At 41.8% G+C, this 13976-nt stretch overlaps 1 protein-coding gene across 2 annotated transcripts in view; it reads left to right on the forward strand.

The window, feature by feature from the left end:
- Window positions 1-1503: 1503 nt before the first annotated feature.
- Window positions 1504-13976, forward strand: part of gpm6bb (glycoprotein M6Bb) — a 30123-nt gene continuing 17650 nt past the window's right edge. The window contains exon 1 of one of the 2 annotated variants that reach the window (XM_079562596.1): window positions 1504-1684. In XM_079562596.1, coding sequence (XP_079418722.1) covers window positions 1681-1684 — 4 coding nt within the window. In that variant the 5' untranslated portion in view covers window positions 1504-1680. The remainder of the gene's footprint in view (window positions 1685-13976) is intronic. The other variant, XM_079562597.1, reaches the window with a different exon arrangement.

Consider the following 13976-nt stretch of genomic DNA (forward strand, 5'->3'; position numbering starts at 1 on the left):
TTTATGTGAGTTCAAAGCAATAATCAAATGACTGTAGGCCAGTATCTTAAATTCTAATGATATTTTGAAAGTGGAGAGCCACTGTCGAGTGTCAATTCTAATTCCATTGAGTCTTGGTCTATTGGTGTTGTAAGTGGATTGTGAGAAAATCTTCGGAAACTCTTTAGTCTTACCATGCCATACGGTACAGAGTACTTCCTGGAAATCTAATGTACTCACACACTAACACAAAATGTATTATTATTTAGACATGAATATATGGTTGCATTTCAAAGGATTGCTTTTCTATTATTAGGATAAATAAATAAGAACCCCTCATGTGACCATAACATCAAAAAGCAGGACATGAAAAGAAGCATTCATATTAATTTTCTTTGAAGAGCATCATGTTATACTGGAGGCCTTTTGTACAGTAGCCTATAATACACTTGCATCTAGATGTCCTGTACTCTCATGCACTGTGAGGTGGGTCTAATCACTAGCATCGATTTAACCTCTTAACCCCCGCCTGAACCGAGCACATTGTCTCCAGTTTGGCTTTACCCAAATCTAAAAGCTTCAGGAAAAAAAAACAGCAAAATAGCAACAAAAATTAGCCGAGAACAAGGATGAAAATGCAACACAAGAGCAACTAAAACGTGAAGACAAAGTCACAAAAATGCAACAAAAAAGCCACAAAGGAGCAGCAGGAAAGTCACAAAAATGCAACAAAAATGCAACAAAAAAGTGACAAAGGAGCAGCAGGAAAGTCACAAAAATGCAACAAAAATGCAACAAAAAAGTGACAAAAAAGTGACAAAAAAAGCATCGGATGTGCAACAAAAGAGTGACAGCATGCAACAACATGGCAACAACGCAAGGAGAAAGATCCGTTCAGATCAGTTTTGAAGGTCTTAGTTTTCAAATGAGACGCTACACTGGCCTATAGGCTGAAAACGTTTAGATTTGAGTAAAGCTGAACTGAGTAAAGGCGGGGTTAAGAGGTGAAACAGCAAACATGTATGGCATAAATGAATGGGTTGTATGTATCTTTTTAATCGTTTAATTTTAATATTAATTAATTCTTACTTTTTTTTTTTTTTTTTTTAAAGAAGATTTTTTTCTATTTTCTATTTCCCAGCAGTGAATAGGGCCAATTTTATTAGGGGTCTTGTCTTGACCTGTAGATCATGCGCTAACCTCTGACCTCTCTTGGCTCTTTGATTGCACTGTTTGATTACATGGACAAAATCATGCCTGATCAACAATAGACCGGCGAGCCCTTTTATTTGCAGCGGCGCAGATAAGCGCGGGCCGAACAATGGCGATGATGACGGTGCCAATACAGATCCACACCGCTTTTCGGACTTTACACGGGAGCTTTTTGACACGTAAAAAAAAAAAAAAGTATTGAGAAGTCACAGATCTAGTGGATGTGAGAGGATGAAATAGACTAGGCCTCTCCACCCCCCTCCCTCTTATGACGTCACGAGGGCTGTCTGTTTCTGTCTCCAAAGAAGTGAACGTGGTGCATGAGTTTGGTCGGAGCAGTCAACAGCAGCCAGCGTGCGTGCATCCCCGGGACACCGCAACATCCGCCGTAGCTGGGGCTCCACAAAAAAGAAAAAAGAAAGAAGAAAAAAAACAGAAAAAAAAACTTCACTCCTGACCACCAAACCTTGGACTGGAAGCCAAGACAACATGGGTGAGTTAGATTTACGCACAACGCCCGCTGAAATGTTGCCCGACGAAACAAACTTCAAAGGTGTCGCGTCTATTTGGCTGTCAGTACCGCTATAAAGTGTTTTTAAAAACTGGATTTGAGCATAAAACTAGGCATATTACGCGAGGCGATGTTTACCTGACCCGGTTTCCTTGGGGCATTAGTGGAGCAGCCTAGAGAGTTGTGGAAAGCGATTAGGGAGATTAGGGATTCCAACAGGCTGCCTCAACTTCTGTGGAAGTGAGAAGGGCAAATCCTATGTGGTCTTGCTCTACCACCTTTGTCAGTCTTCTACTTTTGTTATTTCAATACACTTCAATCTGTATTTGTACTGTTTTTGACACTGATTTGTGAACACGCATGTCCTCCAGTCTTGCAACAGCATGTGGTGGTTGTGATTAGTTATCCCAGAATGAATAATTGCAAACTTAAGGCAGGCATCTCCTAGTGTTTACCATCTGTGTTCCCTACCCTTGTTGCATACCATATCTACTGAGTAACTTTAAAAGACTCCAGATGTCACTGTAAACAACACCACCAACATCTTAACTATGTGCCCCACTCAAATGCGGTGATGAAGAGATAGTTTTTTGCCCCCGCCGGTGCAGTTGATGCAATAGGGTGGAACAGTGTGTGAGAATGTGTATCGATGCTCATTAATTCACTCTGGAGCACTCACAGAGGGGTCATTGTGCTCCTAATTTGGACGAGCCTCTTTGTGGGACTTCAGCGGACGAACTGAGTTGGTGAGAGTGAAAGAGGGGAGAAGAAGTTTGGAGTGAATCGCATGTTTTACAGAGCGGATGCCCCTGTGAACCGGGCACCCCAAAGACCCTCATTCACTGTCATACTGAGGCGCTGAATGGACGCTGACCTTTGTGTATTGTGCATTACTGTGTGTAGCTGAGTTTTATGGGCCTAAATTCTCTATGGAAGCGTTGAGAGGAAAGTACAGCGTGCCGCTTTGACAGTGTAATCTGACTAAGTGGTTGTTAAGGTTTGGAAGTAAAGGCTCGTGTGACAAACTGCCACTTCTGTGAGCATCATCACTCTCCCTCAACTGGCTCAAATCGCTAGACTGTGTCAGAAAGGCATTTTGATGTCCAAAAACTACGTTACACTTCAAAAGTTAAGAAACAACTACAATATTTTCTATTTCTTTGCTGATTTGACAAAGGTTTTTTAAAATTATTTTTTATACAGATGTCCATCATGATACCGATGATCATTAACATTAGTCTAGTATTTGAATTGGATCAAGTACTCAATGTACCCAAGTAAAGTACTGCTTTTAGCTGCACTAGTCTCGTACAAGCAGGCATGTTCTCCACCAAGTTCAAAACTCTGGACTCCAGTGCCACTCAGCCGCCCACTGTTACCACGGTCCAAAAACTTCTGCATCAAAAATGCACAACAATAATCTTCTATGCGCCTCTTTTTTGGTTAAAGAGTACTTTCCACAATTGTACGAGATAACATTTGCAGATCGTGAGCCGTGATCTAAATTGATGTGAAGGAAAATTGGGCGTGAAACTGCTGAACCCAAAGTAAGCACACCGAAAATTGTACATCATTCACAAGGTTATGTAACTTCTAACTTCACTTCTTTCGCTCTGAACTTTGCTTGGGTGTTATTTTCTCGTAGTGGGAGAGAGAGAGTAGTGATTCCCCCTGTTCCTCTCCTGAGTGATTTCCCAGTGCATTGGCCTGTGTGCCGTGTGGGAGGATCTCTTGGCTTCAGCCCTCTGCGGTTCTAAATTCAAAAGGAGACGTCCAGTCATTTTTGCACAATAACCTCCGTTGCCCGACAATACACGGTTGCTGTTGCCCACATTTTGTGCTCTTCTAAAGCATGTAATCGGCGTACAAATGATCTGAGAGAACATTATACCCTCATTCTCACACATTGCCATTACTTGGGCCTTAAAAACCGCAAATCCCGACTACATTTAGTTTTACTACGCACTTGGCGGTGGCTGTAAGACACATTTGGAGAAGGCATTCCGAAGAAGTGTGTGTTTCAAAATAGGCCAGCTTTTTCTAATTTATGCCTGCCTACACAGACAATTTAATTTTGTACCCAACATCTGAGGCGTCTCATGACTGGAGATACAGCTAATCCAATCCCGCCAATTATAGACAAGGCTATGAACCCTGTACTGTTCTCCAACCAAGCAGATTTAGGAGGCCTCAAGGCAAGATTGTTTTTGGTCAGTGTGGTGTCTATGCTCGTCTTTTTGAAGGGTTTACTGAAAAATCAGGACAAGATATGCTATGATGTCAGTGATGTTTTTCATAGTTTGATTGTTTTTGTAAGCAGATCCCATGTACAATCTGTTTTGGTCAAGTTGCAGCTATGGCTTTTGCATATCGTAGTCTCTTAATACCGATTCATTTCATCAGTGGCACCTGAGCCTTGTCCGGTCAGAGGGTGAGATTATAGATTTTGTCTGAGCAAATTAAATGGTGAAATAATGAAATATAACGGGAAAGTCTACAGGAGCGGAAATTAATTTAAAGAAAGACTAAGTACCTTGTTTACCTAATAAATCCTTTTCGTTGTCCCTCTGGGGGTAATACAAGTGTTAATGGGATTATTGGGGGGTCTTTCATCTCCCCCTGGTGTCTCTGGCCAAAAAAACACCCTTGCAACTTCCCTGCTCCGGGCCGGAGGCGTAATACACACTAATAGAATCACAAATAAGAAGCTAACAGGCTAGCAGGCAAAGCTAACTGTGGGCTAGCGTCCCTTTAGCAGTATTTACAGCCAAGTTTGAATGAAACAATTGGGTTGTGGCACAATGTACAATATCTCTCTCTCCCTTTGTCTTTTCTGTCAGTGTAGTATTTATTTACTCTCATGGACAGCTAATGAGTAAAAAAAACGCAACATGCTACGACACCTGCAGTGCCGCTTATGGCCTCTAGGGGCATGAGTTACTTAGTTCTGCTTTTAATTGTGCATTTGCAAATGTCAGAGATTACTTTTATTGGTCCATGAGGAGGAAGACTATAAAGACCAAAAAGGGCATGGAGTTCGTAGGTGTGGCGGCTGATTCGCATTAATCTTGAACTTATTGCACTTATGTAGGAATAAGCCAAAATGCAACTTCAGACCACCAATATGTTACGACCTTCCTTTGTGACGCCACACACAAGTCGGTCGTGTCTGTTTTCCACACTTCGCTGCACTCCTGTTCATAATTCGGATGTCTGCTTACTGTCTGATTATTTTGTTCGCGCATCAGCACTCTTTTACTGTCACTGGCGCATATGGCGAAGTGGATGTGAACTCTGACCCCTGTATCCTGTGCTCGGAGGAGAAGAGGAAGGGGCCACAGGCTTTAACGTGGTGCCAGCTTGAAGGTGTTTGTGTGCTCTCTCTATCAACAATGTGTCAAGTGATGGGATAACGCTGCTGATTTCAGTTGAGTCATGAAGATGGAGCTCGCGGGGTGAATTGTAGGTCATGCAGGAGTGAATCACAGTGGTTTTGTGTCTGTCCTTGGGCTGCACAATTGATTGCAACTCAATTGAAATCACTATTTTGAATTTGACAATTGACAGAAGCTGGACTTTTGGTCTATAGTTTGGTCCAGCTGTTCGGAAATGCATGGGATTCTTGTACTCAGTAATTCAGACACATTTCAGTCTTCTCAAATGCTGAATACTCCTATACTTAAAAATCACAGTTAGATATTTTATTTCCCAAATTGTGCTGGCCTTGCACTGTACATTCAAACCAATATGTCCAGAAAAACCTCCACAATCCAAAGTCCATGTTAAATGACTACGCCTACATATTGATGCCACCACTAAGTACTCCTTCATCTTCGGTCTGAAATCATTAATTACACTGATTGCGATGATAATGAGGTCGTGGCTGTCATAGTTTGATGTGAGTTCTGGGATTGTATCCATTTGGCAGAGCAGTGAGCAGCGTCTCTGGTAATTACAGGAGCTGAAGCCAAGGCAGTACGGTTTAGCAACTGTGCAGATCTATATTCGAACCAGACTACTCCACTATTGCTATTCAAAACTGCCTGTCATCCTCCACTGAGCTCTGTGCAAATGTGGCAGTAATTATTTTTTATTTTGACGTGTGCGTTATTTGCCTAGATGCAATTTTGTTGGCATGGACTTTCTGCAGGCTTGGGTCCTGGACTTGTAAACCCCTGTGGTGGGATTCAGAGACACATCGACAATTGGGTACTCATTTGCATCATTTCTCATGTTTAAAGTAAAAAAAAACTACCTCCTGTATTATTACAAATCAAGTCTTCTCCCCACTTTTTTTCAGCTGTGCAAAAATCCACTTTTTTTTTAGCTTGTGACATTGATGCAATGTTGTAGCCTTGAAGTCAATAATATTTGCTTCATTCACACAGTTTTGAGTCCTGAACTGCTCTTGTTCATATTTCCTAAAGGTTTTTTTCTTTTCTTTCTTCATAGAGAAAACACGGAACGCTTTCCACCTTTTTTAACTCCATAATCTATCACCTGATCTGAGGACTTCTGTTTCAGCACTATTCAGCAATGCGCCATCAATTTGCTAGCTTGCCGTTAGATGAAAGGTTGTTATTACTATTTTACAACATGGCATACCCACTGCTGCTGATTTTTTTTTTCTTCTCATTCATTCAGTTAACCCCTTACCACCTGCATTAAACGACTGCATTTTCTCCCATTGGGTTTTACCCAAATCTAAAAGCTTCTGGACTGGCGCTTATAGCCTATAGGCCAGTGCAATGCCACATTTGAAAGCTAAGACCTACAAAACAGATCTTTTTCCTTATGATGTTGCCATGTTGTTGTCACTTTTGTCACATTCTTTTTCATTGAATTTCTGCCACTTTTTTGTTTCATATTCCTTATTTTTTTAGTAACGTTTTAGTAACTTTTTGTCACTTTTTTGTTACTTTTTTGTTGCTTTTTTGTTGCGCTTTCATCTTTGTTCTCCTCTTGTTTCTGTCACTATTTTTATGCTTTTTTTCAAGACGCTTTAGTTTTGTATAAAGCCAAACTGGAAAAAATGTGGGGGTTAAAAGGTTAAATTAGTGAAAAACTTACTGTAAGCTTGTTACACAGATTGTAATCATTCAGCCATGACACACTTTTGGTTTTCACAATGTTCTGAAACACTGCACTCCTGACGTCCCTTATGGCAACGTCTGTGTTATCAATAACTATTTTAAACTCTGACTTGAAATGCCTGATTGAGCAAGCAGCCTTGATACTAAAGCCTTTTCACAGTGGCACACAGAGGGGAAGCAGGGCAGCTGTGTGGGCTATGCAGATCGAGCTGGCATTTAAATATCTAAAAATGCTCTCTTTAAGCATTATGACTGGAGCTTTTCAGATATGAGCAGGAAGCTGACGACTGAGCAAAATGTAAAAAATGCAGAGGTTACATGCCGGACCTTAATTGATGCAGTATCTATAATAGAATTGCTGTACATTGGCCTATTTCTGTGTTGCAACATTCTCCTCTCATTGTTCTCATGGTTCACAGTTGCTGGATTGTTCCTGAATGCCTGCACTGAAAAATTGTAAATAGAGCCCCCCCGGTGCTGGAGATCATCATCCATTCATCAAACATTCCCCAATCCCCAGTACTGAATCCAGCCATTGCATTGAACAACAAAGTTATTCCTGACAACAGTCAGGAATAACTTTTTGTCAGGGGGTTGGCACCTTTTGGGGGATGGATTATTGAGAATTATTATTATTTTAACATAATACGTATCACTTCCCACATTTGTACTCATGATTACACCCCCAATTCTATATTTATTCAAATAAAGAGCTACACTATGAAGAGTTTCACATCCCTGCAGCTACGACTGAGTAGTTCTGTTTAATTGGCTCATTGCACAATGCTAGTTCTGCAAACCTGAAGTTGTGAGCACCAGATCTTCACGTCCCATTCATTTCCTTTGGAGATTAGCTTAGACCTTTTAGAATAATCACATTTTGATGCGTACCTGCCGGGTTTTTACACGTGCGCTCAGTCACACAAAAACACCGACCAAACATGTTGTTAGCATTTAGCCTCTCCTCCTCTCCTCATGGACCCGAAAAGGGGGTGAAGTTAGAAGCGACCACGTTTTCTCTTCCACGTTTTCCATATTTAAATACGGTTACATGACCGTTTACTTGATCCAAGTATAGTCACACAAAATTAAACATGTGGATTTTCTAAGCGGATGAAAAGGGGTACTATATTGTAAGGTGTAACAATACCTTAGGAGCAGTAAAGTTCAGATGTTTTTGCCTGACTGAGCGCACGTGTAAAGACCAGACAGGTACGCATCAACTCGTCTAAGCTCAGGTAAGAACATATCTCAGTATGCAAAATCGGTGGCCTATTCCTTTATGAATATTCTCCTCCACTGAAGTAAGTTCTTATCCACCAGGAAGTCACTGACCACCATGTAAACATTGAGAAATATGATAATTAAGCTAATCTCCAAAACAAATGAATAGGATGTAAAGTAACGCTCACAATTTCAGATTAGCGGAACTAGTATGGCCATAAGAGCAAATCGGGTTCCTGACCACCTGTGGGGGGGAGTTGAGTTGTCATTATCACATTTTTCGTCTCACAATATGGCTAATTGTGTAAAGAATGACCTTTGTTGCTACTACAGCTCGCTGAACTACTTTGCCACAGTCTATAAACACTGGTATAGCTCTATAAAGGGTATTTCTGAGGCCAAGTCATAAAAGCCAAGCAGCAGTAACATGCCTGAATGTGGAGTTTGCAGCAGGTCGTTTACCACAGGCCTATAAGAGAGCTTGTTTGATGTTAAAATGTAGTAATAATTAGTTGTGTCATGTGAGATTAAATTATCCCAGCAGTAATCACTTTGGCATCAAAAACATTTGCTACAACCATTTTAGCTCCAGACAGCAGTGTTTGTTGGTGTTTGCAGTGTCTTGCTTGCTTTGCCCAGACACAGAACAAACAGAGATCATGTGATAGGATCAAAAACTTCAGAGAAAATACAGATCGCTGTACAATAGTGGATATTTTTTTTATGAAGGCTGTTACTTCGTGTGGGCTTTGACAGTTCAGATGTTAAAGTAGTTAGGAGAAGTGTGGGGATATATAAGCACGGCCCCTCTTGTAAGATCATGTGTAGAGTGAGAACAGAATGCATTAGCCGGCCTCTGGACTGTGGGAGCCTCCAGGATTGAGCTGTTGGCCCCGAGCCCACAGAGTGTATTCAGGCCTCCACAGACATCTCTTTGTCCCTGCGTCTTTAAGCAGCTGCTAAACAACCATAAGACAAAAGCATCTGGGGTACCCCCGCGCCCCTCTCACAAATGTGCCCCATGTGAAGAGACTCGGACTCAGAAGTAGGTGCAGCCAAAGTAGAGACATTTAAATGAATATGGACAAATATCACCATGCCTTGTATTGTGCTTGTTGATTTTGAGTAGTTTGGGATTTGATTGTCTCTATCTTTATCATTGTGTCCTTGTGTCTATTTGTTTGGGACAATGCATGTTAATTAACATGCATGGAACTCTTGCATGTAAACCGCCACACCGGACTGTAGACTTGCAGTAGACTAACGGATGCTATATGCATCCCACACTTACACTCTCAAACACACTTTCATTCATCCTGACCTATTGTACATGTTTTTAGTGGTAGGGGAAACTGGAGTACCTGGAGAAAACCTACAACCGACACGAGGAAAACATGCAAACTCCACACAGCAAGGCCCCATTCAGGTGGGAATCGAACCCTGGATCTTCTAGCTGTTAAGCACAAGCACAAGCATTTATTACTTGCATAAATGGAGTAGCCAGAACAGCTCTGGGGGAGGGCTTTTACTGTTTATATAAAAGGTTTTCCAGTTAACATTCTAGATAGATAGATGCGCAAGTGCGAAAGCAGCAATAGTGAAATGCACAGTGTTTTCATAGGAGCAGCTTGTGCATGTGTCATATCGTGCAGTCTTTCTGTGCTGTGGCTCCGCTGTTGTGGGATGTTGCAGGAAATGCACATGACTCATGTGGTGCTCTCTTCATGTGACACAGTGGAGCTGGAGTTTGGGCCAGTGGATACAGACTGTTGCCAGTAATCACTATCCTGCCCAAGGAAAGATTCCAAGAGAGAGTTTTCATTGTCTGCTTATTATCCTCTGGAGAGAGAGGATTGACAGGAAGAGGCACTGCTGCCAAACAGATGAAAATCTGCACTCTGAGCTTTTATGAAACGACAGCTGCAGGAAACCCAATAGCTGAGCCAGAGTTTGGGACTTGTTTGCCTCACATTGAGCTGTTTGGAGATGGAGAAGTGCACTTTAATTTGCTTTCCAAATGCCGCCTTTGGACATTCTGAACTGGGTCATTCTGCCATGATGTTTTTCCATTAGTGCACTATTCTATCACTTATTGCTTTGCTAATAGTTAGAAAAACTGCCTGAGCTTCAGGGAAAGGAAATCCCAGATGTTTGCGTCTGAAAAATAGTTTGACCCTGTAACCACACACAGACTGAGAACCAGAATAGTGCAGTAGCTGCACCACAGGCGCCTTCCAATATGTCTCTGTTTCTGACCTGCACTCCAGCTCCTCCGACTCTAGGAAAACAATACTGAGCACAGTCACAGCAGGAGAAACTGTGATGGAACGTACTAGCATCTGACAAGGTCAAAGTCAAGATAGTAAGATACTGATACATACCAAGCTACTGATGAAATCTTGGTACGTATCACTTTAACATCACATATGGGCTACAAACCATGAGAAAAAGCAACATGATAGATGTGGCTGGATATAAATGGGTTCCTCACATTACCACATTACCAGAGCGCAACCTCAAGAGCCATGGCGTGGACTACCAGAGCAAAACGGTTTGCAGACTTTGCCTCACAGTCTCTGGTTTGATCCCCTGACTGTGTTGGGCATAGAGATGTCTATTAGGTCTAAGGCATAGATCTGTGTGGACACATCAACAATAGGCTAATCTTCCAGCTCAGTTCTCATGACCAGGATCTTGGCTCAAAATTCTGAAGAGGGTCCCTTGGTGCCACTGGTCCCGACCGCTTGTCCCAAGTGGCATTGAAAGATGGGTCAAATGCCATGGACAAAGAAATTTCCCTGTAAGAGACAACCCTCCCGTCCTTCTTCACTTGTTCAACTAAAATTTAAAGGAATAGGCCACCGTTTTTACATACTAAGATATGTTCTTACCTCACTTTAGACGTGTTAATATATCCCCGTCTGGTCTTTGTCCGTGCGCTCTGTCAGGCAAACGGAGCACATACGCAGCCTCTCCCACATGTCACATAGCTCCGAAAAAGCTCACGATAGAAGCTACCAAGCTCTTCCACGTGTTCCCTATTTAAATAAAGTTACGTGAAGTGTTTTCATGCGAAGTATATTTACCCAGAAATGTAGCATGTCGATTTTATAAGCAAATAAAAAGGGGGACTATATTGTGAGGCGTAATGATACGAGGAGTAAAACGTCCGCGCAGTAACTCCTAAAGACTTCCCCCGCTCACTTCCGTCAATAACCTTTAGGAGTTACTGCGCGGACGTTTTACTCCTCGTATCATTACGCCTCACAATATAGTCCCCCTTTTTATTTGCTTATAAAATCGACATGCTACATTTCTGGGTAAATATACTTCGCATGAAAACACTTCACGTAACTTTATTTAAATAGGGAACACGTGGAAGAGCTTGGTAGCTTCTATCGTGAGCTTTTTTGGAGCTATATGACATGTGGGAGAGGCTGCGTATGTGCTCCGTTTGCCTGGCAGAGTGCACGGACAAAGACCAGACGGGGATATATTAACACGTCTAAAGTGAGGTAAGAACATATCCTAGTATGTAAAAACGGTGGCCTATTCCTTTAAATGTACCTAATTCACCTACCTTGTTATTTAATGTAGCAAAAACATTGATTATGCCATTATGATGGGCAACAGTGGAAGAGTCAGGTTCAGGTTACCAACACCCCCTTGTTCCTCTCCAGTCCCGGTGCGCTGGCTTTGACTCCCCAATGCAGTGACAATGGTGTTAAAGCTATCCATGGCGCTTTGCTGTAATAGCATTGACTGGCTGCGTATCCTTAAACGCAGCCACGCAGGTGGTGGGATCTGGGACTATGCCTATGTCTAATTGAGTGTTGGGGGGCTGCAGAGAGAAGTCTTGAGGTCAAAGGTGAGAGGTTGGGTTGGCAGCAGGAGTTTTCAGGGACAATAGAGCTGGCGGGAAAAGAGATCTGAGCAGCTGGAGGCGACTGTGGAGGGGGTAACCGTGGGAAAATCCTATGTATCACATGGGGAGTGTGTCTGCTGCTGTCTCTTTCTTCATTAGTTCTACCATTGTGTCCCGCTGACATGCAAAAGCTACCCAAGAAATGGAAATGTATAGAGGAATGTATACTATTGGCTGCCAATCAGGCTTTGTTTTATTAAGTCAGTTGAACCTCATTTTACATATTTGAGAGCTGGTAATGCTTAACACACCAGCAGAATATTAATAACCCCATTAATGTAAAGCTGCATAATACAAGATAACACTTGACTTCCACTTGACTAATGTTCTGCCATTCAAATAGAAAGGTCTTTGAGCTAAATACATAGAGAGACATTGTATTTTGAAGATTAAGAACAGCTAAGGTTGTCCTATGAGGTTTATGGAATATCGCAGTGTGCAAATAATGGGGGGGTCATATGTGTAGTATCAATTTGTGGACATATTGTGTACCTCAACAGCAAGACTCTGATCAAATGGGCTGTACTTCACAGATCAGGGAGAACATTATGACCAATAGAGTGGCCCCATTGCTAAATGCGAAGAGAGTTTGGAGTCGGATATAATAAGCCAAAACTGTATTAAAAAATAAATGTTTAACACCATATCTTAGCTTTAATTTCCAGTATGTAAGGTGCCCAACATGAACCTCATAAATGAATGCCCTATAGGAACAGTCATATTTATGTCCTTAGAGTGTTAGAGGTCATGATTTGTATAGGCTTACAAGGTGCAGCCACTACTACATCCCCCATCTCCATTTTTGCCTGCTATTTTATGTTCTTAGATTTTGGCAAAGTACCACTCATTTGTGTCCAAAATCAAATTAAGAATTTTGTGTTTCGCCGTTAGATCCTTGTTCAGCCAAACCACTGTTGGCAGTCCTTAAGTTATTGTAAATGCTAGCGCCTGGATAATGTGAAGCATTTGTGTGTCTTTCTCAAAAGCCCCTTGGCCAAAACCACGGAGGCTGCAGAGGTGCCAGGGAGCCAGCCTCGTGAAGTCATTTTTAGAGGAAAAACACAGGGCCACAGGGTAGCCATAAGTGTTGCTGCGTTTCCAGACCTAACACGATAGCAAGACAAACGTGTAATTAAGAAAGTGCTGACTCACAATCCCTGGGCATTGTTTGGTCAGTGGAAAGAACTTCATGCAACCAAAGCCAAGATAAAGCATGTCTCTATTAGAAAATGGTTGATATTTCATAGGTGTTCTGGCGTAACGTCACAAGCTTAGTGTTTTGGTCTGAAAAATGATAAATGTTGGGCAGGCCACATACCGCAAATAGGTGGGTGACCAACTTTTCTTTCAAACAATATGCAAAGGTCTCATGTTTCTACCGTTGATTTATGGATTAAAGTTTAAAGAATCTGGAAGAAAAAGCCTATTTTTCTATCGTTCAAAGGGAAATTATCGGTCCAGTAAGACGTCCATGTAATGAGGCTTGATTTGTTCAATTCTATAACGAATAAGTTTTTGTTTTCGTAAGCTTGTGCACACTAGAGATGTGGCCTGGTAAATGGGTCACAGAAAGAGTGGGTCTGTGTAATGGGTTTTTCCTCATCCAATCAATATGTTACATCAGGGCAAACATGAAGAGAAACATAAGCTAATTGACCTCTACAAAGATGCTCTGTTTGAAAGTGGGTCAGTAATGTCACTGTTGAACAACATAGTTCTACTGTAATAGATGTATCAGATGTTGTTTATCAAGCTGTTGTGCTTCGGGGTAGACACTGCATGCTAAACGTTTTCCATTGTTCTTTTCAGTTTTCTGTTTTTTGGTCTAACTGGGGAAACAAAAAAATCATCACCACAATGATCAGTTTGTATCGCCCCTAGTCTTTAGTCGGGTTGTGAGGACAGACCATACGTGAAGAGAGTTTGATCCGGTTGGGGGGGACAGAGTGAGGGGTTAAGAGGTCAGTGATGTATTCAGGTGCAAGTGCGTGAAGTCATTTAAAAAAATACGATTTTGAAAATGAATCCTGAA

Source organism: Gobius niger (genome assembly GCF_951799975.1).
Source record: "Gobius niger genome assembly, chromosome: 9".
NCBI classification, from domain to species: domain Eukaryota; kingdom Metazoa; phylum Chordata; class Actinopteri; order Gobiiformes; family Gobiidae; genus Gobius; species Gobius niger.